The 20,361-nt window shown below is 53.5% G+C and overlaps 1 protein-coding gene across 2 annotated transcripts; it reads right to left on the bottom strand.

The window, feature by feature from the left end:
- Positions 1-728: 728 nt before the first annotated feature.
- TMEM127 (transmembrane protein 127) lies at positions 729-20,262 on the bottom strand. 2 transcript variants are annotated; one of them, XM_007118476.4, is made up of 4 exons: positions 20,117-20,262; positions 19,377-19,694; positions 8,664-8,828; positions 732-7,693 (listed from the first exon to the last, which is right to left on the bottom strand). In XM_007118476.4, exons 2-4 carry the CDS (start codon positions 19,618-19,620, stop codon positions 7,386-7,388), a joined length of 717 nt encoding a protein of 238 aa, XP_007118538.1. In that variant the 5' UTR covers positions 19,621-19,694; positions 20,117-20,262; the 3' UTR covers positions 732-7,385. The 2 variants fall into 2 exon arrangements, with proteins under 2 accessions (XP_054939130.1, XP_007118538.1); XM_055083155.1 differs by lacking the exon at positions 19,377-19,694 and having other exon boundaries at positions 729-7,693; positions 20,117-20,247.
- Positions 20,263-20,361: the final 99 nt, after the last annotated feature.

Raw genomic sequence — 20,361 nt, 5'->3', positions numbered from 1 at the left:
TTCCCAGCATGGGGGGGTTGACAATGACCCTAGACCAAGCCAGTCAGGGCATCCGGTCCCCCTAACCCCAGGGACTCATTCAGGAACAAGGTCAGTCCCAAGATGGTCAAATCAGAGTGAACTCTGGGGCATTTGTAAACTGCAGGGAAAGAGAGCTTGCTCTGTTTTCAGTTGAAATTAGTGCTCTGAGGAAAGCCTGAAGCTAAGTAGCCCCTGTATCACCACTAGGGAAAAGCCTGGCTGGGAAACGGAGCCAGCTTGCAAGAGTGGAGCTGAAAGAGTGAAAAGTGGTCAGGGGGTACCTGTGGAGCTCCTGAATTCACTGCATTACTTGACTTTTCTGGTCCTAAGCCAGTAAATTCCTTTCTTGCATGACCAATTTGTGTTTTTAGTCATTTTTCAACTTAGGTAAGATCAGAAAAGAAGTTTCAACATAAAGAAGGAAAACAAGTGTTGGCGAGAATATGGAGAAATTGGAAACCTCGTACATTGCTGATAGGAACATAAAATTAGAGTCACCATGACCCAGCAATTCCTCTCTTAGACATACACCCAGGAGGACTGAAAACATATGTTCACACAAAGACAGAAATGTTCATGGCTGGGACTTCGCTGGCAGTCCAGTGGTTAAGACTCCGCGCTTCCACTGCTGGGGCACGGGTTCGATCCCTGGTTGGGAACTAAGATCCCGCATGCCATGTGGTAGAGCATTTCAGTTGAAATTAGTGCTCTGAGGAAAGCCTGAAGCTAAGTAGCCCCTGTATCACCACTAGGGAAAAGCCTGGCTGGGAAACGGAGCCAGCTTGCAAGAGTGGAGCTGAAAGAGTGAAAAGTGGTCAGGGGGTACCTGTGGAGCTCCTGAATTCACTGCATTACTTGACTTTTCTGGTCCTAAGCCAGTAAATTCCTTTCTTGCATGACCAATTTGTGTTTTTAGTCATTTTTCAACTTAGGTAAGATCAGAAAAGAAGTTTCAACATAAAGAAGGAAAACAAGTGTTGGCGAGAATATGGAGAAATTGGAAACCTCGTACATTGCTGATAGGAACATAAAATTAGAGTCACCATGACCCAGCAATTCCTCTCTTAGACATACACCCAGGAGGACTGAAAACATATGTTCACACAAAGACAGAAATGTTCATGGCTGGGACTTCGCTGGCAGTCCAGTGGTTAAGACTCCGCGCTTCCACTGCTGGGGCACGGGTTCGATCCCTGGTTGGGAACTAAGATCCCGCATGCCATGTGGTAGAGCAAAAAAAAAAAAAGAAATGTTCATGGCAGCATTATTCACAATAGCCAAAAAGCAGAAACAACATCATCACCTGATGAACGGATAAACAAAATGTAGTATATACCTATTGTGGAATTTTAGCCATAAAAATCAATGGAGGACTGATACATATTACAACATGGATGAGCCTTGAAAACATTTTGCTAAGTGATAGAAGCCAGATACAAAATGCCACATAGTCCATTTAAAGGAAATGCCCAGAATCGGCAAATCAATTGAAACAGAAGGTAGATTAGTGGCTGTAAGGGGCTGGGGCAGGGACAGGAATGGGGCTGAGGGGCACAGGTTTCTTTGGAGGGGGATAAAAATGTTCTGGAATTAGTGGTGATGGCTGCCCAACCCTGTGAATATATTAAAAACCACTGAATTATACTTCACAAGGGTGCATTTCATGGTAGGTGAATTATATCTTAATAAAAATAAATGTGACAAAATGTTAACAGTTGGTAAATCTAGCTGAAAGGTATATGGGAATTCATTGTCCCATTCTTGCAACTTTTTAGCAAGTACAAATTTTTTTCAAAACAAAGTTGTTTTTTAAATGCTTAAAATAGGGACTTCCCTGGTGGTCCAGTGGTTAAGAATCCGCCTTCCAACACAGGGCATGTGGATTCGCTCCCTGGTCAGGGGAACTAAGATCCCACGTGCCACAGGGCAACTAAGCCCACGCGCCACAACTAGAGAGCCCATGCACCTCAACTGCTGAGCCCGTGTGCCGCAATGAAAGATCCTGCGTGGAGCGACTAAGACCCGATGCAGCCAAATAAATAAATATATATTTTTTTTAAATGCTTAAAATAAATTCAAAGTCATTCCTTCTTGATCCCTCAGAGTGGATCTGGAGGGTGGGATCCCCCTCTCAGGTAGCTGGAGATTAGGCATGGCAGGAACTTTAAATTTAGTCGTCCAGGTCAGCCCCTCATTTACAGATGAGGAAACTGAGTCCCAGAGAGCAGTGCCTTTTAAAGGTCACACCTTGTTGGTAACTATCTCCTCACACGTTTCAGATTGCCATTCCATCCTTTTCTCTAGAGCTGTTTACTTTTCTCCCAACCTTTCATCCACGTAGAATGCTTACCTGGACTCTCTCCAAATTCTCAACATTTTTCTGAAGTACGTAGGTCCAAGGTTGGGGGAAGGAAACCCACCATAGAGACGTATGTTAGCTACTGAACATGTGGTGAAGAAGGCATCACTCCAAGATCAGAAGAAATTTCAGGAGTTCTGAGGAATTAATGCAAAAACGTGCCCTAATGCTCGTGCGCTGGGGCCTGCTCCCTCCCCATCCCGCTGGGCTGACTTCCAGATGGAGACGTGGGGGTGGGACTGGGTTTAGGTGGGTTGTTCCCCCAAACAGCCAGGATGCCTGCAGGCAGTGTCTTCAGGGGTGCCAAGCACTACTCAAGAGAAGCACTGAGCTCAAAGTAGAAAAGAACAGACAGGAAAGTCAGAAGCTGGGTGGGCCCGGGAATGGAGCTGGAAGAAAGGGGCAAGTGTAAGAGAGAAGGAAAAGACACAATTCCTGAGGACAGGGCCAGGGTAATCAAGGCCCAGTTTGCCTGTCTGAAGGTGGGCAAGCCTGATTGCAAGGCCCAGTCCTGTTCCAAGAAATATAGGACACATGGAGCTTCTGCAAGAGAGCAGAGCTGGTTGGTGGCCACGTGTCCTATAGTCACAGTGAGGAGGGCTGAGGGGGAGATTACAGGCATCCCATCTCCATCTCGTAGGCTCATGCCAGCAAGGATCTCTGACTGGTGTAGGCCGTGCCCTCGTGCTCACATATCCCAACCAACACTGGTGGCGCCGTCTCTGAATCCAAGACCCCAGGTGTAACCATCCACATCCCCGGCGACAGGATGAAGCCCCAAGTCCTTGGCCATAGTTTAGGGAAAGGGACATGATCTCAGCCAGGCAAAAGAGACTCATCCTGGTCCTTAAACAAGAGGTTAGTGTCAGCCTGGGGCTGCCGGGGGCCGTCTTCACCACCTCTGGAGACAGACCGCCTGAGTCAAGGAGCAGAGCAGAGAGATGGAGAGAAATCACGCCTTCACATCATTGTTTGAGTCCCAAGATCCAGCCAAGTCACCTTTTCAGTTATGGGAACCAGTAAATTCCATTTAATTAAGATAGTTCTGTGTTAAGAGTTCCGTATCTTGCAATCGTGTTCTGACAATAACTTTGACATTCCAGACCCACATAGGCTGGGTCCATCCACCTAATCACCCCCCTCCAGTGGGTGTCATCACTGCTCAAAACACCAGCTCGGTGTTCCCTAAAGCCCGTCCCTTTCCACCGACAACATCGTTCCCTCAGGAAAGCCATTCTTCAAGGCCCGTATTAAGTGTCTCCATCTCCATGAAGCCTTCCTGTCTCAAGGCTGAGCCTACAGTCTCAAGGGGCGTCAACTGCCTTTTGTCAGGTTTCTGCCTTCCTGACAGCTGGATCGGAAGGTCCTTTGTGGGGACAGAGCTTTGTGACCCATTAATTTAGTGGCTGAGAGCGTGGACAGCTGTGGGTGAGATGTCAGCTGAAAAGATTCTCTAGTGATCTTGAGAAAACTGCTCTCCCCCAAGACACAGCCACCTCTTCCTCGGTACCCCAAGGCTCTCCCCCTGCCGCCCTTCACGTCCCGAGTCTTCTCATGCGTGCGGCCCACTAGGCCTGCGCCTCTGGCTCCGCCTCCCGTCGCGTGATGGGTCAGCAGGAACTGGGGCTCCTGGGTTCTCTACTCGGTCACCTGGCTGAGACTCCAGGCCCTAGGGGCCAACTGGGCCTGCTCTTCGGGGTCCGGGCCTCCACCCCACTTCCCACCCGTCCCCCACTCCGCACACCCTCAGACTCTTCCACTGGACACCAGGCTGACCCTCCTTCACAGTCACCAGTCGTTCAAATAAACCCTCCTTTCTCTTCTCAAAATCCCTCCAGGGCTTTCCACTGCTTTTAGTTCCTTAAACGGGGGTCCCCTTGCCTTTCTCGCCTCTTCTCTTGCCACGTCCCGGCCGCCAGGTGTGCTTCTGCGCTTGCTTTCCCTCAGCAGGAATTCGCCCCACCCGGCTTCCAAACACCCTCTTACACTCAGCTGCCTTGTCCAGGAAGCCTCTCGTAATCCCCGAGGTAGGAACCAGCCTCCCCTCTGGGCGCAGCACTTTTCCCAGCTGTCCAGTAGACCACTTACTTCGCTCTACCTTTCCGTGGTCGAGTCCATCTCCCGGACTAAGAATGTGAAATCTTTGGAGACAGCGCCCCTGAAGGTCATCACATTTCTCTCACGGCGCCTAAACGGTGCTTTGTACACAAGGCGCCTTTCGTAAATGTCTGAAATGAAATGAAATGAGAGAGCGAACCCACTCCCAGCTCCCGAGAAAGACACATCCTCTTCCTGGGAATAAAAAAAGAAGGCCCAAGTGGGCTGCTCCTCCAAGGGGGCCCTGAGCTCTTTCACTGTGATGCACACTGGGGCCCAGCGTGTCGGCTGAAGGTGTGAACGGATGAAGGGAACGTGGGTAACCGCTGGAGGCGCTGACGTTGGTTGGTTGGTTACGCTCCTGGAGCCGTTTGCACTCACACACCTCTCCCTGGGAGTCAGTGATCATTCCCCGTGGCTTCAAGAGGAAGTGCAGCTTCTTCTGCAAGTCCTGGCCCTGCAGGAGTCTATTTCTCTCCACACAAGGGCTGGAGGTTCAGAAGCCACGCTCTCTCCTGCAGCTCACGGGATGCAGAGGGAAGAGCTCAGGGCCTGAAGTCAAGGACCTGGGCGGAGGCATCTATGGCTCCCAGCCTCGGGACCTCGGTGCGGAAGTTGTCAGGATTAGGAGGACCATCTAGGTGCAAATGCCTTGCATGGAGCAGCCACGCTCGAGTCCCTTCTAACTTTTTAAAAATTACGTCCACACTTCCTCAATTTCTCCTGCCTCTCTGAGAGGAAGGGAACGAACCAACTCAGGGAAGCTGCGACAGAAGAAGGACAGGGAGCCATTGGCATTTACATTCTTATTTGTAGTTTCTGGTTTTTTTTGTTTTGTTTTGCTTTTAATTTTTTTTTCTAGAAAAAAAAAGGAACACAACCAAGGGAGTTTATATGACAAACTATCAGTGTCAGGAGGGCAGGGGAAAAGAGAAAGAAAGCCCAGAGGTGTGGGTAGCTAATAAAAAGTGGGTTCCGAACCACGTAGAACGGTCCACAGGGTCATGTCTGGGTCCTCATGAGATGACCGGTCACTTTGGCATGCGTGTTCGGTGCCCGGTCTCCTGGTCTGCCTGCTCAGAGCCCCAGGGTCAGAGAGAGCTGGCTGCACCCTGGAAATCTGCCAACCTCAGACTCTACAGCAAGTCAAGACTTAATTTAGCTCCTCGGCTTTGTGCTCAGGTATCACACAGCAGTCTTTCTTGCCTAAGAGAAGAGTCTAGAAGAGTGTGAGAGGCACCATGGGACACTTTGGCACCGCAGTGAACCCCACGTGGCCGCTCACTCAGGCGCAGACATGGCCTTCACCACCGACACAGGCGTCTGTCCAGACGTCCTCAGGCAGTCTGGCCAAAGAAGGACAAGGGAAGTGATAGCCCCTGTCTAGCCACGGGTCAACAATGGTGCCCGTTCTCCAGTCTCACTCTGTCTATCGCCTGTGCAGGGCACGGGGATCCGTCTGCTTGTTGGCTTAACACTGGACACTGGTTCCAAAGAAGCCTGGCCATTTGCATCCACACCATAGGTCTCTCCGGTTTCTCCCACTTTATGCCCCATATCTCAGGGCAGAAAATTCGGCCGATCCAGAGCCACGTGTGGCCAACAGAACAGCCAGAGTGATGGCCGGGAAAGAAAGAGCCGGTAGCACACTGTAAGACCAGAGTACATTCAAGAAGGGGAGAGGGGCACGCAGCAAGCTGCTGCCCCAGGTCACAGTCTAGGGGACACACTGAGCCTGAAGGGCACAGCCAGGGCCGCTCGCCTGACAGGGGGGTTCTGACACCTCATGCAGCAGGGCCCCCCCCCCCGGTTGCAGTTCCTACGTGGAGAGCGGCGGGCTCCCCGCCCTGCTGCGGCCCCTGTTCCTGCACGGAGGCCAGGTTACGTCTCAGTGCCGCGGTCCTGAGGAGCACCACGCTGGCCAGCCAGCCAGGCCGATGTGGCTCTGGGTTCCACAGGGAGGCCGCAGGGAGCCATGGTCACTGGGAGAAGGGAGCAAGGGAGGAGGGCTGCATTCTGCCAGGAGGGGTTCGGGGAGGAACTACCGGGGGCTGGGAGGGTCTGCGGGCCCCAAACATTGCAGGGTCAGAAGGGACGGGATAAACAGCTGAAGGACGACGACGACAGTCTTGTCGCTAGTTTAAAAAGAGAGCATTGGCGTTGTTGCTCAGTTTTGTTTTTCCCTTTTAAAACCACTCACATTTTAAAAGGTGACAGGGCTGGGGAGATTTGGCCCCCTTCACACTGATCCTTTCCGGGGGGCCTCAGGCTCACGCCGGGGCGCCGGCCACCAGGCAGGGACGGGTCAGGGAGAGCACGTGCTCTGCTTCCCAGCAGCCACCCCTTCTCCCTGCAGAACCAGAACACACGTGACAGGCAGTCCAAAGACTAAAGTGCAGAGAATTCCACAGAGCGGGCAGCCCGCTACCGGGCATTCCCAGAAGGGGCAGGGGCAGGGCTCAGCCCAGAGCTACGCTGCGGGGCACACGTGGACAGCTGTGAGGAAGCCCGCAGGCCACGGTCCCCTTTCCCTCGGGCCCCGTGGACGCCTCTTCTAGCGGGGACCGTCCACTGTCAACAGCTCCCCAAGGAAAGTCTCAGTCTCAGAGATAGGACCCACGAAGGGGGAAAACGTGTACGACCATCCCTGGTCGGTAATGACGAGTGACCGCGGAACGAGAGGGGGGTGGAAAGAAGGGAAACAGTGCCATTATCTAAAACCAGTGAACCCCAGGTTTTGAGAGTGGGGATCCATGAACAACGCTAAAGGCAGAGTCTCTCCCGGGGAAGGTTGGTGAAGATGGTCCGGAGCCTCCCGGTGAGGCCCGCTGGGGAAAGGAGCACCTCTGGGTGTGGAGGGCGCTGCAGAGCGGGGAGGGCTGCCAAGGAGGAGGGCCCACGGCTGGCACTAGGGTGTGTAGGCCGGGGGCGGCTGGAACTGGTTGATGACCTCGTACTCCGCCGGGTAGGGCTCGTTCTCCTCCATCTCCGAGAGCAGCTCCAGCGCCTGCTCCTCTTCCTCCGTGGGGTAGTGGCGCAGGAGGTTGGCTGCTGTGGCCAGGATTGAGGCCCCGCCCGCGCCTGCCACCAGGTAGAAGCTAACAGCAAAGGTGACATAAACCTGGGAACCGTGGTACTTCTTATGTTGCTGCTGCTGGGCCAGGATGAGTTCGGAAGCCCAGTAAGAAAAACCGATGACGGTGGCACACTGCAGGACTGGGGGACAGAGGGAAAGCAGAGAAAGGGGGTTAGCAGGCACCCCGCAGCCGGGATGCTTGAGGAATCAACTGCAGTCTCTCTACCCAAACCCCATTTTCAGAGAACCTGCCTGGCCCCAGACACTGCAAGGGGGAGCTCTTGTGGCCGAGGTGGGAGACAGAGGCCTGGCCCCACCCGGGCCAACTAGATTCTCTCTGTCTTAAGAATTTGTAACTGGGGACTTCCCTGGTGATCCAGATGTTAAGACTCTGCACTCCCAACGCAGGGGGCCCGGGTTCGATCCCTGGTCAGGGAACTAGATCCCGTGTGCCACAACTAAAGATCCCACACGTGGCAATGAAGATCCCACGTGCCACAACTAGGACCCGGCGCAGCCAAACAAATAAGTATTAAAAAGAAAAAAAAGAATTTGGAATTGGGATACTAGGGCTGCTAGAAGTCATGGGGTGCTTCGAGAGGAATAGACGAGGTCGTGCAGTTTGGGAGCTGGAGTCGCTGATACCTAGGTCAAATCAACACACCAGCCCCATCACGAGGGAGGAGAGAAGCCTCGTGTGAGCAGAGAAGCCTGGTCTGCAGGGAAGCGGGAAGAGGGAGGAGAGAGAATCTGAGACCATGTGCTCCAGGGAGACACAGTGAGACACTGTAGTTCCTCCCTTACTCCTTCCAGGCCCCATGAGCCTGGCTGAGCTTCAGATACTGTTCTTAGAGAGCCAGGATGTAAATCCTAACAATATTCTCTCCCTGCAGCTCAGCCGAGCGGGTCTGTGGTCCTGGCAGGCACACATGCGAGAGGCGGAAGCAAGCCGCTCTCACACGCCCGTGCTCTGCGGGAGGCTAGAGCTGAAACGAGCGTCGGGAACAGTGTCTGCTCACGACACCCCTTCGCCCCCACCTGCAACTCCAGACGGGATGCCGCCCCTACCCTGTGGCAGTTCCTCCCCACCTGGGAGCAGCCCGAGCTTACCTGTGAGGATGTGGGCAAAGGCATAGCGACGGGTGATCTTCAGGGCTGGATGCTTGGGCCCAAAGACATCCAGAAGGAAGGCGGAGAGACTACACAGGATGCCCAGGAAGCAGAAGGCGGCGATGACCCGCAGGAGCAGGACTGTCTGGGGATTCATGCAGAAATCTGCAGGGGGAGAACCAAATCCTCAGGGTCCCAGGCAACACCCTGGGGCAGGAAGTCCCCACCGGGGAGGAAGTCTCCCCCCCACCACAGGCCGCGCGAGCCAGGGGAGGACTGGAGGGAGGGCGTGGTCTCGGCTCCTGCTCCCAGTGGGACCGCAGAGGGGGTGGAGGAGCCTCCCTATTCGAAGACAGGACCCCTGGGTCACTGCTCCCGCGTGCCTCGAGTCCTTCCTCCCTTTCCAACAAGACTAGTCCAGGTGCAGGGCTCCACTTCAGTGTACGGTTGACCCTTGAACAGCATGGGTTTGAACGGTGAGGGCCCACTTATATGTGGACTTCTTTTTCAAGAGTAGGTACTACGGTACCACACGATCGGGGCTGGTTAAATCTGCAATGTGGAACCACGGATCCGGAGGGCCAACTATAAATTACACAAATTATACACAGATTTTCAGCTGCTGGGAGGGTCAGCATCCCTAACCCCATTGTTGTTCAAGGGTTAACTGTACTTGCCACGCTCTCCTAACCATTTTTAAGGATCTTGACAATTAATCAGACATGTTAACCCATTCTGCTAAAGCATGCTTTGGGCTGGCAGGAAAAAGCCTATTGACCTCTGAGCTGAGACAGCCAAAGGGACGAAGGCCAGAGGCCCATTCAGGTCCATTCTCTATCCAGTCACTCATTAACAACGCTTTTGTTCACAAAGAAGCTGAAGCAGTTTAGAGAACCTTGTAATTATAAGAGAGGACTAAATAGATGGGGAAAGCTGGTAGACTGGACCTCCACATTTATTTTTGCTCTCTCCCCGAACCCTATTAAAACAAAAGAAAAAAAATTTAAGACATAAGCCCACACAAAGAGAAGAAGGGCCAAACAAAATTCTGGAAACTGGGAAGTAACGGTACTCAGAACTAGAACTGACTTGACAGAATAGATAAACTGAAGTATAAGCTGGAAATGGGAAAAGCTAAGAAGCAACTAGGTTTACACCACAAAAGCCTGAAAGGCTCGGAAACTGACAGCCCCAAATACCTTCTAAAATGAGGGCAAAGCCATTGGGGGGTGCTCACTCTACCAAAATGAGGGAATGAACCAAGAAAAAGGAAGATACTAAAACAGGAGACCCAACATTCAAAGCGTAAAGAGCCCCCAGGTTCATAGTGAAAGATACCAGGATGACATCTACATACCAGACACATCAAGCAACCTACATCTCCCTCTAGGACTTTAATGCCATTCTTTCCTTTTTTCTTTTTTTTTTAAATTCCATCTAGACCACACTGTCAGTTCCCTTTGATATCTACGCAAACTGCCATAGTTCTAGAAACACACAGACAGAATAAAGGCTGGTCCAAAAAGATACCATTTTAAGCTTTGATAAAAAGTAGGAAATGGGCCTTAACTTCCTCTATTCAGCCACTGGCAAGTTCTTCTTTTATTTAGGCCATGGGTCACCAAGTGATTTGGGAAAATTTGAAAAGGGCTGGCAAGACTTACACTGTAGGCTCCTTTCCCGAATTTTTTTTTTTTTTTTTGGAGGTGGGGAACCACAAGCTTTATTGGCTGAAAGTTCTCCTCAGGAGCCTGGCCTGCTGGGCTTTCCTGAGTTTTGATCTCAGGGTGAGAGGCTGTTGGACAGTGGTTATCACTCTCTCGTGTACAGGAGAATCACCGGGGTGCTGGTTGAGAGCATGTTCCCAAGCTCCAGAGATTCTGAGCTCTTGGTCTGGAGCAGGGCCTAGGAATCTGGATTTTTATCAGCAGCGCAGGGGGCCTAAGCCTTACACCCCAAGAAACACTGATCTTGGACCTAGAGGGAGGTGAACTGATGAAGAAGAGTCCAAAAACCTGGGGAGGGCATCTGAGATCAACAAAGCAGACCCACACCAGCTGACATTGATCGCCATCATGGGGTCCTGGACAGAGGGCGCAGCCTCCCACGCGGAAAAACCAGACCGGACATGCAGAGGCCCTGGGCCTTTGCGACAGCACGCACTCCCTGCCTCCTGAGGCTCAGAATTCACCAGGCAGATGTTGCCTGAGCCCACACAGGATTCATACGTCTTGATCTGGCTTCAGAGCTACCTGTCACTCTCTTGTCAGCTAACCATCTGTTTTGGGGCCCAATCATCCAGCCTGAGTGATCGCCTGCTGCTAGGAGGCTTGCCTGTGCGTTAGCTCTGCCAGCAACCAGGTCCAGCCTCCATTTAATCCGGCCCCGCGGGCCTGAAGGGGTCCAGAAACCCACAGGGCCTCTCTGAAACCAAAGCTCCTAGAGACGGGGGCTGTTTCCTGGCTGCATTCTGAATATTGCCAAAAGCTCTCTGAGACAGTTCTTCTGGGGTCCACATGGCACGTGGCAGGGATGGGGCAGGATGAAAGTGTTCTTCTAGTGCTTCCGAGAATAACCTGCGAGTGGCAGTGTATAGGGGCTTACATCACACTCCGCTCTGCAGCAGGCCGTGTTCAGATTCCTCCAGCATTACTCAACGTGACCAGGCCCTCTGAGTGATGCTTTAATTGTAGTACTGAAAGTCAACTCAGTGCTGTTGTTTCTTAATTTATTTATTTATTCATTTATTTAATTTTTGGCTGCATTGGGTCTTCGCTGCTGCGCGCGGGTTTTCTCTAGTTGCGGCGAGCGGGGGCTACTCTTTGCTGCGGTGCTCGGGCTTCTCATCGCGGTGGCTTCTCTTGTTGCGGAGCACGGGCTCTAGGTGCGCGGGCCTCAGTAGTTGTGGTACGTGGGCTCAGTAGTTGTGGCTCGCGGGCTCTAGAGCACAGGCTCGGTAGTTGCGGTGCACGGGCTTAGTTGCTCCGTGGCATGTGGGATCTTCCCGGACCAGGGCTCGAACCCGTGCCCCCTGCGTTGGCAGGTGGATTCTGAACCATTGCACCACCAGGGAAGCCCTCAACTCAGTTTTAATTTAGCAACTAGTTTTAACTGAAAAATGTAACACACAGGGCTTCAAAGATACTTTCTTTGGCTGCATAAGTGAGTATAGGATGTTCATTTGATTATCATCCTTTAAAACGTACATCCACTGGATACACTTCTGTGTCTTATGTTTCAGAATACACTTATCCTAGTAATAAGGAAGACTTGCACAGATGTCTAGCTGCCCCTCCCAAGAGACAAACATTGGTGGCAGTTTCTCGTGTGCCCCTCCAGGTATTCCTGCCTATGCACGCAGATGGGGCAAACGTTATCTTAGTTAAGCCTCACTCCACTCTGGGGGATTCATCAAATGGTTCAGATGAGGAACTGGAGGCTCCAGGAGGTTAAGTGACTTCCTGCAGGTCACACGGCACAGAGCTGGACTCCAAATCCGGGTCAGGCTCCATCGCATCATGAAGCTCCCAATCACCAAGCACCAGAGTTATAGCCGTTTTAATTTTTCCCCGATGGAGCTAATCAATCAAATCCTAAAGAGCTGTATTTGAATGAAAGGTCAAAAGTGGCTCCGAATGCTGGCAGAGCCATCGTCAGTGCCAGCAGCTGCTGAGCTCACTAAGCGAAGCCGGAAGCATGAAATCTCTTCTAGGCAGAAAAGGTTTGGGTCGTTAAGCAATGAAAGGAGCTCATACTGGGAATTAGTGGGCAAAACCTGCTGGGTGTGGTCGAAGCTTCTGCAGTCACCAGAGTCTGGCTCTTAAAAGCGGAAGTCACTGGACTTGGCACCCAATCCTAGCCCTCCCACAGATTATATGTCACCTTGAGCAAGTCACTGAATGCCCCTGGCCTCTGCGCTCACCCTGTCAAAGGGAAGCTATAACACCTGCCCCACCTGCACAGGGGTGCGTGGGGAGAGTCAAATCGCAAAGTGCCGGGGATGAGCCGCCCCACTCCCTCTGCGCTGGGCGGCCACAGCAGTGTCTCTCCTCTGGCGTGCCTTTCCTCCTTACACCGAGACTGCCCCGTCCACACACGTCAGCCAGTGTGGGCCAAAGGAGGAGCCCACTAATGCCAGACTGAGGACCCGTGCCACCAGGGTGATGATGCAGTACAGAGAAGGGGCTTTGGACACACAGTTCAAACAGGTTTTGTTTCTACGTGACGCCTTCTGCCTTTGTCTACTCCAAAGCTCTGAGCAAAGCCTCAGGCTCAGCGGGGAAATCAAGTGGGGACTTTCCTTGGAGTGATGCTAATAGATACCCCAGGAACCTACCCTACATCCCACAGCGGTCTCAGAGCACACAGGGAAGACAGGCAGCGTGATCCCTGACACGCTTAGAACCCAGCTCGGACTCTCCTGGGGTCGCGATCTCAATGTCCCTTTCTTTCCTCTCTGTCAGACATCAGTATGGCAGGGAGGGCAATGAATATCTGCTCCATTGAGAAGGCTGCCAAACAGAAGCAAAATCCTCAAATGTTACGTGTGTGTTATTTTATTTGTGGAGAGGAACGGCACATGGGGCAGGGTCCTAATTTTAAATTCAAACCAGTAGTGCAGGGAATTCCCTGGTGGTCCAGTGGTTAGGACTCCGCGCTGCACCGCTGGGGGCCCAGGTTTGACCCCTGGTCGGGGAACTAGGACCCCACAAGCCGTGTGGCACAGTCAAACAAATAAACAAACAAACAAAAATTGTTTTAAAAAAAACAAAACAGTGGTGCATCCACTACACTCCAGTAAGACAGAATGCATCCTACCCTCCAGTTGTGCTGTGGCCTGTTTATTTTGGTAACTATTGCTTGACTGTCCCCTCCAGTCACTGGGAAGAAGGCAGCTGCTGTGTAATAGGATCCCAAGGAAATGACTTTGCCCAAGGTCATTGGTAAGTCACTGGGCTGGATTTGTTTTGAAGGCCCTGGCTCTTCGTGTCTACCTGCCCATGGCTCTCACCCCTCCTGACCCAAAGAGGCTGCAGGCAGGACGCTTAAAGTGGCTTCTGGCCAGTTCCCTTCTGTCCCGTCTCCTATTTCCCCCCTCACTGGAGTCCCTGAGTCAGAGGCATATCCCCGGGGGCCCCAGTCCTTCCAGCACCCACCTGCGCAGCCACTCCCCAGTGTGACTTTTTTTTTCCAACCAAGGCTTCTGACACAAGACTCCAAGAGGGCCCTCCAGTGCCTGGCTGGGTCATCCCACAGATACCAATGGTCCTAGCCCAGCTGCCTCTGCAGACAGGCCCCATGGGATCGGGAAACGCCAGCTGCACCGGTCACCACCCCTCAGACACTCCGGCCCTTCCTGGAAGGCCCTGGATCTTCCCGTGGCTTGCTGTCAACCGTGATTCCCCTGGCTTCATATCCTCAACTCCCTCATTTTCCAGAGATGCTTCCTGAGGCCGTGGTCCCTGCTGCCCTTTGCTGGGCATGCTTGAGAGGCAGAGAGGGACTGGGGCTCAGAAGGAGTGATTCTCTGGGCTCCCCTGCTGGGGGCCACTATCAGTCTGGGCACATCTCTGCCTGCCCCCTGGGCCCAGACTGAAGAAGAGTTTTGTGAGGAGCAGGGGAGTGGCAGAATTCTGGTGGATCTTTTTTTTCTTTTCTTTTTTTTGCGGTACACGGACCTCTCACTGCTGGGGCCTCTCCCGTTGTGGAGCACAGGCTCCGGACGCGCAGGCTCAGCGGCCACGGCTCACGGGCCCAGCCGCTCCGCGGCACGTGGGATCCTTCCGGACCGGGGCACGAACCCGCGTCCCCTGCATCGGCAGGCGGACTCCCAACCACTGCGCCACCAGGGAAGCCCTGGTGGATCTTTTAAGCCGACGGCATTTGTTAAAGCCTTCAGGGCTCTGGGAATGACAGCGGGAGAATGAGTGGTTTTGCCTCAGCTCACCAACGTAAGGCGATGAGGAATAAAAAGCGCAGCTTTGCCCAGGCTTGTGATAAAAACTCAACTAGAATGGGGAAATAAGAGGCCTGGGACAGCTCTGATAGAAGGAGAAAGAAGCCCAATGTGCGCTAAGGTACAGTGGTGAGAGTGGAGTCCATGCCACTCAGATCAGCTGTGTGTCCCTGAGCAAGTGACCTGACCTCCCTGAGCCTGAGACGTGTGTGTGTGTGTGTGTGTGTGTGTGTGTGTGTGTGTGTTGGGGTGGGGGGTGGGGTCATTTCTTTCCTCTCTGTCAGACATCAGTATGGCAGGGAGGGCAATGAATATCTGCTCCATTGAGAAGGCTGCCAAACAGAAGCAAAATCCTCAAATGTTACGTGTGTGTTATTTTATTTGTGGAGAGGAACGGCACATGGGGCAGGGTCCTAATTTTAAATTCAAACCAGTAGTGCAGGGAATTCCCTGGTGGTCCAGTGGTTAGGACTCCGCGCTGCACCGCTGGGGGCCCAGGTTTGACCCCTGGTCGGGGAACTAGGACCCCACAAGCCGTGTGGCACAGTCAAACAAATAAACAAACAAACAAAAATTGTTTTAAAAAAAACAAAACAGTGGTGCATCCACTACACTCCAGTAAGACAGAATGCATCCTACCCTCCAGTTGTGCTGTGGCCTGTTTATTTTGGTAACTATTGCTTGACTGTCCCCTCCAGTCACTGGGAAGAAGGCAGCTGCTGTGTAATAGGATCCCAAGGAAATGACTTTGCCCAAGGTCATTGGTAAGTCACTGGGCTGGATTTGTTTTGAAGGCCCTGGCTCTTCGTGTCTACCTGCCCATGGCTCTCACCCCTCCTGACCCAAAGAGGCTGCAGGCAGGACGCTTAAAGTGGCTTCTGGCCAGTTCCCTTCTGTCCCGTCTCCTATTTCCCCCCTCACTGGAGTCCCTGAGTCAGAGGCATATCCCCGGGGGCCCCAGTCCTTCCAGCACCCACCTGCGCAGCCACTCCCCAGTGTGACTTTTTTTTTCCAACCAAGGCTTCTGACACAAGACTCCAAGAGGGCCCTCCAGTGCCTGGCTGGGTCATCCCACAGATACCAATGGTCCTAGCCCAGCTGCCTCTGCAGACAGGCCCCATGGGATCGGGAAACGCCAGCTGCACCGGTCACCACCCCTCAGACACTCCGGCCCTTCCTGGAAGGCCCTGGATCTTCCCGTGGCTTGCTGTCAACCGTGATTCCCCTGGCTTCATATCCTCAACTCCCTCATTTTCCAGAGATGCTTCCTGAGGCCGTGGTCCCTGCTGCCCTTTGCTGGGCATGCTTGAGAGGCAGAGAGGGACTGGGGCTCAGAAGGAGTGATTCTCTGGGCTCCCCTGCTGGGGGCCACTATCAGTCTGGGCACATCTCTGCCTGCCCCCTGGGCCCAGACTGAAGAAGAGTTTTGTGAGGAGCAGGGGAGTGGCAGAATTCTGGTGGATCTTTTTTTTCTTTTCTTTTTTTTGCGGTACACGGACCTCTCACTGCTGGGGCCTCTCCCGTTGTGGAGCACAGGCTCCGGACGCGCAGGCTCAGCGGCCACGGCTCACGGGCCCAGCCGCTCCGCGGCACGTGGGATCCTTCCGGACCGGGGCACGAACCCGCGTCCCCTGCATCGGCAGGCGGACTCCCAACCACTGCGCCACCAGGGAAGCCCTGGTGGATCTTTTAAGCCGACGGCATTTGTTAAAGCCTTCAGGGCTCTGGGAATGACAGCGGGAGAATGAGTGGTTTTGCCTCAGCTCACCAACGTAAGGCGATGAGGAATAAAAAGCGCAGCTTTGCCCAGGCTTGTGATAAAAACTCAACTAGAATGGGGAAATAAGAGGCCTGGGACAGCTCTGATAGAAGGAGAAAGAAGCCCAATGTGCGCTAAGGTACAGTGGTGAGAGTGGAGTCCATGCCACTCAGATCAGCTGTGTGTCCCTGAGCAAGTGACCTGACCTCCCTGAGCCTGAGACGTGTGTGTGTGTGTGTGTGTGTGTGTGTGTGTGTGTGTGTTGGGGTGGGGGGTGGGGTCATGACAGTCCCTACCAAATAAAGATGTTGCTTAGGAGACACTACAGCCAGGTGTGAAGTGGGTTTAGCACAATGCCTGGCACTTGGGCAGGGGGCCAAGAAATGGGGAGACACCGTCCCAAAGCCTGCTAGCCCTGGCCACTCCCTGTTGCCTGCAGAGACCTGGCAGAGTCTGTTCTCCCTCTGGAAGCATCTACAGGCACCGGATCTGTGCCCCACAGCTCTGCTCCCTCCTGAGATGGGGAATGTCCCAGGCTTCCATGCTAGGATATCTGCCAGGCCCTTAGGCTCACCACAATCCCACAGAATAGCATACATCTGAAGGCCCATTGGGCACCAAAAAACCAACCGGTACAAAGAAGAAGAAGAGAAACAGGGACCCTTGGATTCCTCGCCTTCTTCTGTGGTAGCTCATGAGGTACCACTGTCAACCCCTTTATTAATGGACACCAAGTGTTCCCAGCTTGTAATGGCCAAGAAGATGGCCAAGGAAAACCAGGCCGAAACTATTCATGGGTTAAGATCCCTAAACACACGAACGGGCATAATGTAAAGGTGAAGGCGACGTGCTTTATAAAAGACAAAACCTGGCTTGGATAATTTCTCAGAAAAGGTAAATATATGTGTAAAGAAAGGAGAACTGCACCAAGAATTTATTTATTTATTTTTTTTACAAAACCTGGCTTGGATAATTTCTCAGAAAAGGTAAATATATGTGTAAAGAAAGGAGAACTGCACCAAGAATTTATTTATTTTTTTTTTTTTTTGCGGTACGCGGGCCTCTCACTGCCGTGGCCTCTCCCGTTGTGGAGCACAGGCTCCGGACACGCAGGCTCAGCGGCCATGGCTCACGGGCCCAGCCGCTCCGCGGCATGTGGGATCCCCCCGGACCAGGGCACGAACCCGTGTCCCCTGCATCGGCAGGGGGACTCTCAACCACTGCGCCACCAGGGAAGCCCCCAAGAATTTATTCTTATTTTTGACATGGCTTTGACAAGGACGCACGCCAGAGTGGACTGAACGATCGTGAGATCATTCCTTATGACGGCTGAAGTAAAGCAAAGGTTAAGAAACATAAACGAGACAGTGTCACTTTAAACTGGAGTCAACGGTGAGGTACATTCAGCTATGCCACTCCCAGCCGTGTGGCCCTGGAGAGATCACTTCACCTCTCTGAGACACCAGTCTCCTGGACCTTTAGAATGAGGACATGGGATCAGATGGCCCCTCCCCTCATGGCATGAATTTTACGAGCCTCCCTAGGAATGATCTGAAACAGAGAAGCATCGTGAACTCTCTCCCAGTTTGGAAATGACACCAAGCCCTTGAAACACTGACCACCAGGGGATCAACTGCCAAGGTCTGGGTGAAGCGGTGGAAAGGTGGCAGCTGGTCTCAAAAAAAGGCAAGTGCAGGGGAACGTGCTAAGGGAAAAACCATCCAGACTCAACTCAAGCTTGATGGGCTTTCTGTCATCAGCTACACGCCACAGAAAAAGCTGCATGTCACACGGCCTCCATCATGTGGATAACTTTGCTCGTAATGAGCCAACGCAGAGAAAGCTATCATCAAGGTGAAATCTAGAAACAAACCAGAAGCCCCCAACCTGTTCTCTACAAAATCATCCTAAAGCTTCAAAGACTCAAGAGAAATGCAAAACAGCAAGAGAACTCTCAGAGAAAGACAAGATTAGGCCACAAGGATACGGCTTTTCAGCCGCACCTGCCGAAGTGGTATATATGATCCAAGTTCTCCAAAGGAAAACTTGACCTTTTCACCAAATCCCAGTGCCTGAATCCGTAAAAAGGCAATGTGAAGACATCTAACAGGATGAGCTTCTGATGCATGGGGCAGTAAACATCTGGAATGAATTACAGCCAGGGATGGCACAGGGAGAAAGCATTCAAGAATGGTTCAAAAGGCCTTGGGGGTAATGAACTCCGCTGTTACTAAGGGCTGTTTGGAATCCACTGACCATTTTCCCTGTAAAAGCCAGGCAGTGCCATCCTGCCCCCCACACCACACAGCCTTTACCTTCATTACTACAGACAGGGTGGGCAGGATGAGCTATAGGCCTCCCCTGGGTCCAGTAAAGACCATGGTCCCTTTCCCCTTTCCTCTGCCTCCCTGGCTGAGAAGCAGGATGACGAACAAAGCAAACTTACCTCATTCGGGCAGACTTGTGAGGGTTCCAAGAGCCAAATTCCTATTGTTTTACTGAGGGTGGCAATGGAACTGACTTCTGGTTATTGAAAATACCATAGACTCCCTTTGTCTCTAACAACAATCAAATTACTGTACAACTCAAAAACATCTTTTAAAATCTAGCCATATTTAAGAGTTCCTTTTTCTCCATCAGTCAGGCTGTCCCAAAGAAACCTTCCTGTATCCCAGAGGCTCCTCAGAAGGAGACAGCTAATTGTGATGCCTAGCACCCTTATCTTCTCTCCACATACTGCGCCCTTCGCCCGGCAGAAGCCTAAAATAGCGGTCCAGATTAGCATGGCGTTGAGGAGTGGGTGCTTGGCTGAATAACATCAGAATTAATGAGGGGCTGGACCCCAAACAGAGCCACCTGGTGGGCATGAACACCAGGCAGGAATGGGGCTGTTTCCTTCAACCAAGTGCCTGCCCCAGGCTATCTCAGCTCCAGCCGGCACCCTACCGAGGAGGCCCTGTCATCCAGAAAGAAGAGGGCCGGCGCGCAGCGCCCTCACCTTTCAGCAGGTCCGGGTGCACGGAGCCCAGCACGTCGGAGACCCCCAGCTCCTGGCGGGAACAGGTGCCACCGTGGATGTGCAGCCAGGCAGGCTCGGCGAGGGCAGTGCACAGCGCGGTGATGGACAGGGCACCCGGCAGGGCCGAGGCCAGGCTACGCTCCGGCTGCTTGGGCAGAGCGCTGCCTCCCGGGTTCCTCCGCCGGCGCCCGCCAGGCAGCCCTGCGCCTCCGGGGGCGTACATGCCCGGGGCCGCCCGCCGTCGCTCCGCGGTCGCTGCTGGTCGCCGCCGACCTCCGCCGAGCGCACAGAGCCTGCCTGTCCGGGGGGAGGAGAGCAACGCACTGGGTTCGCAGAGGTGAGGCTGGCGCAAGGCTGTCAGGGCCGACACCGGAGGATGGGGGTGGGACCGAGGGCAGAGCAGAGACAGGAGAACTGCAGAGGTTCGGGGGGCGGGGACAGGGTCCCTGGAGTGGGGCTGCGGAGGTGCAGGATGATGACCCGGAGAGGGCTGGGGGCCCGCTGGATCTTGGCAGAGCAGAGTGGGGAGGGGGGCTGGGGCGCAGTTATCCGTTACTGGTGGAAGAGAGACCCGGCCTAGGAGTCTTGGCCAGAGGGTGCCGAGGGGCGGAGGACCAGGCTGGGCCGCAGGGATCGGGGACCCAGGATCTGGGAACAGCGCTCTGGGGTGCGACCTGTGCCCAGAGAGGACCCACCCCTCACCGACTCCTGATCCTCACCGGTCAGCAGGCCTCAGTGCAGGGATGGCGTCGCTCCGTCCCGTCACGGGCTCCTCAGCTGCCACGGTCCGAGCGATCCCAGGCCACAAACCCGCAACGCCCGAACCAACCCGGCCCCGATCCACTTCCGGCTTCCTCCACCTCTGCCCCCGCCTCCTCCGGCTCCCCGCCCAGTCCCCCGCTCGCGACACAGGCCGGGCGCGCCGCCGGCTCCCTGCGCAAGGCCTCACGGGAATTGTAGTTTC

This window comes from Physeter macrocephalus, unplaced genomic scaffold (genome assembly GCF_002837175.3).
Source record: "Physeter macrocephalus isolate SW-GA unplaced genomic scaffold, ASM283717v5 random_646, whole genome shotgun sequence".
Taxonomy (NCBI): domain Eukaryota; kingdom Metazoa; phylum Chordata; class Mammalia; order Artiodactyla; family Physeteridae; genus Physeter; species Physeter macrocephalus.
This window is presented reverse-complemented; position numbering and strand designations above follow the sequence as displayed.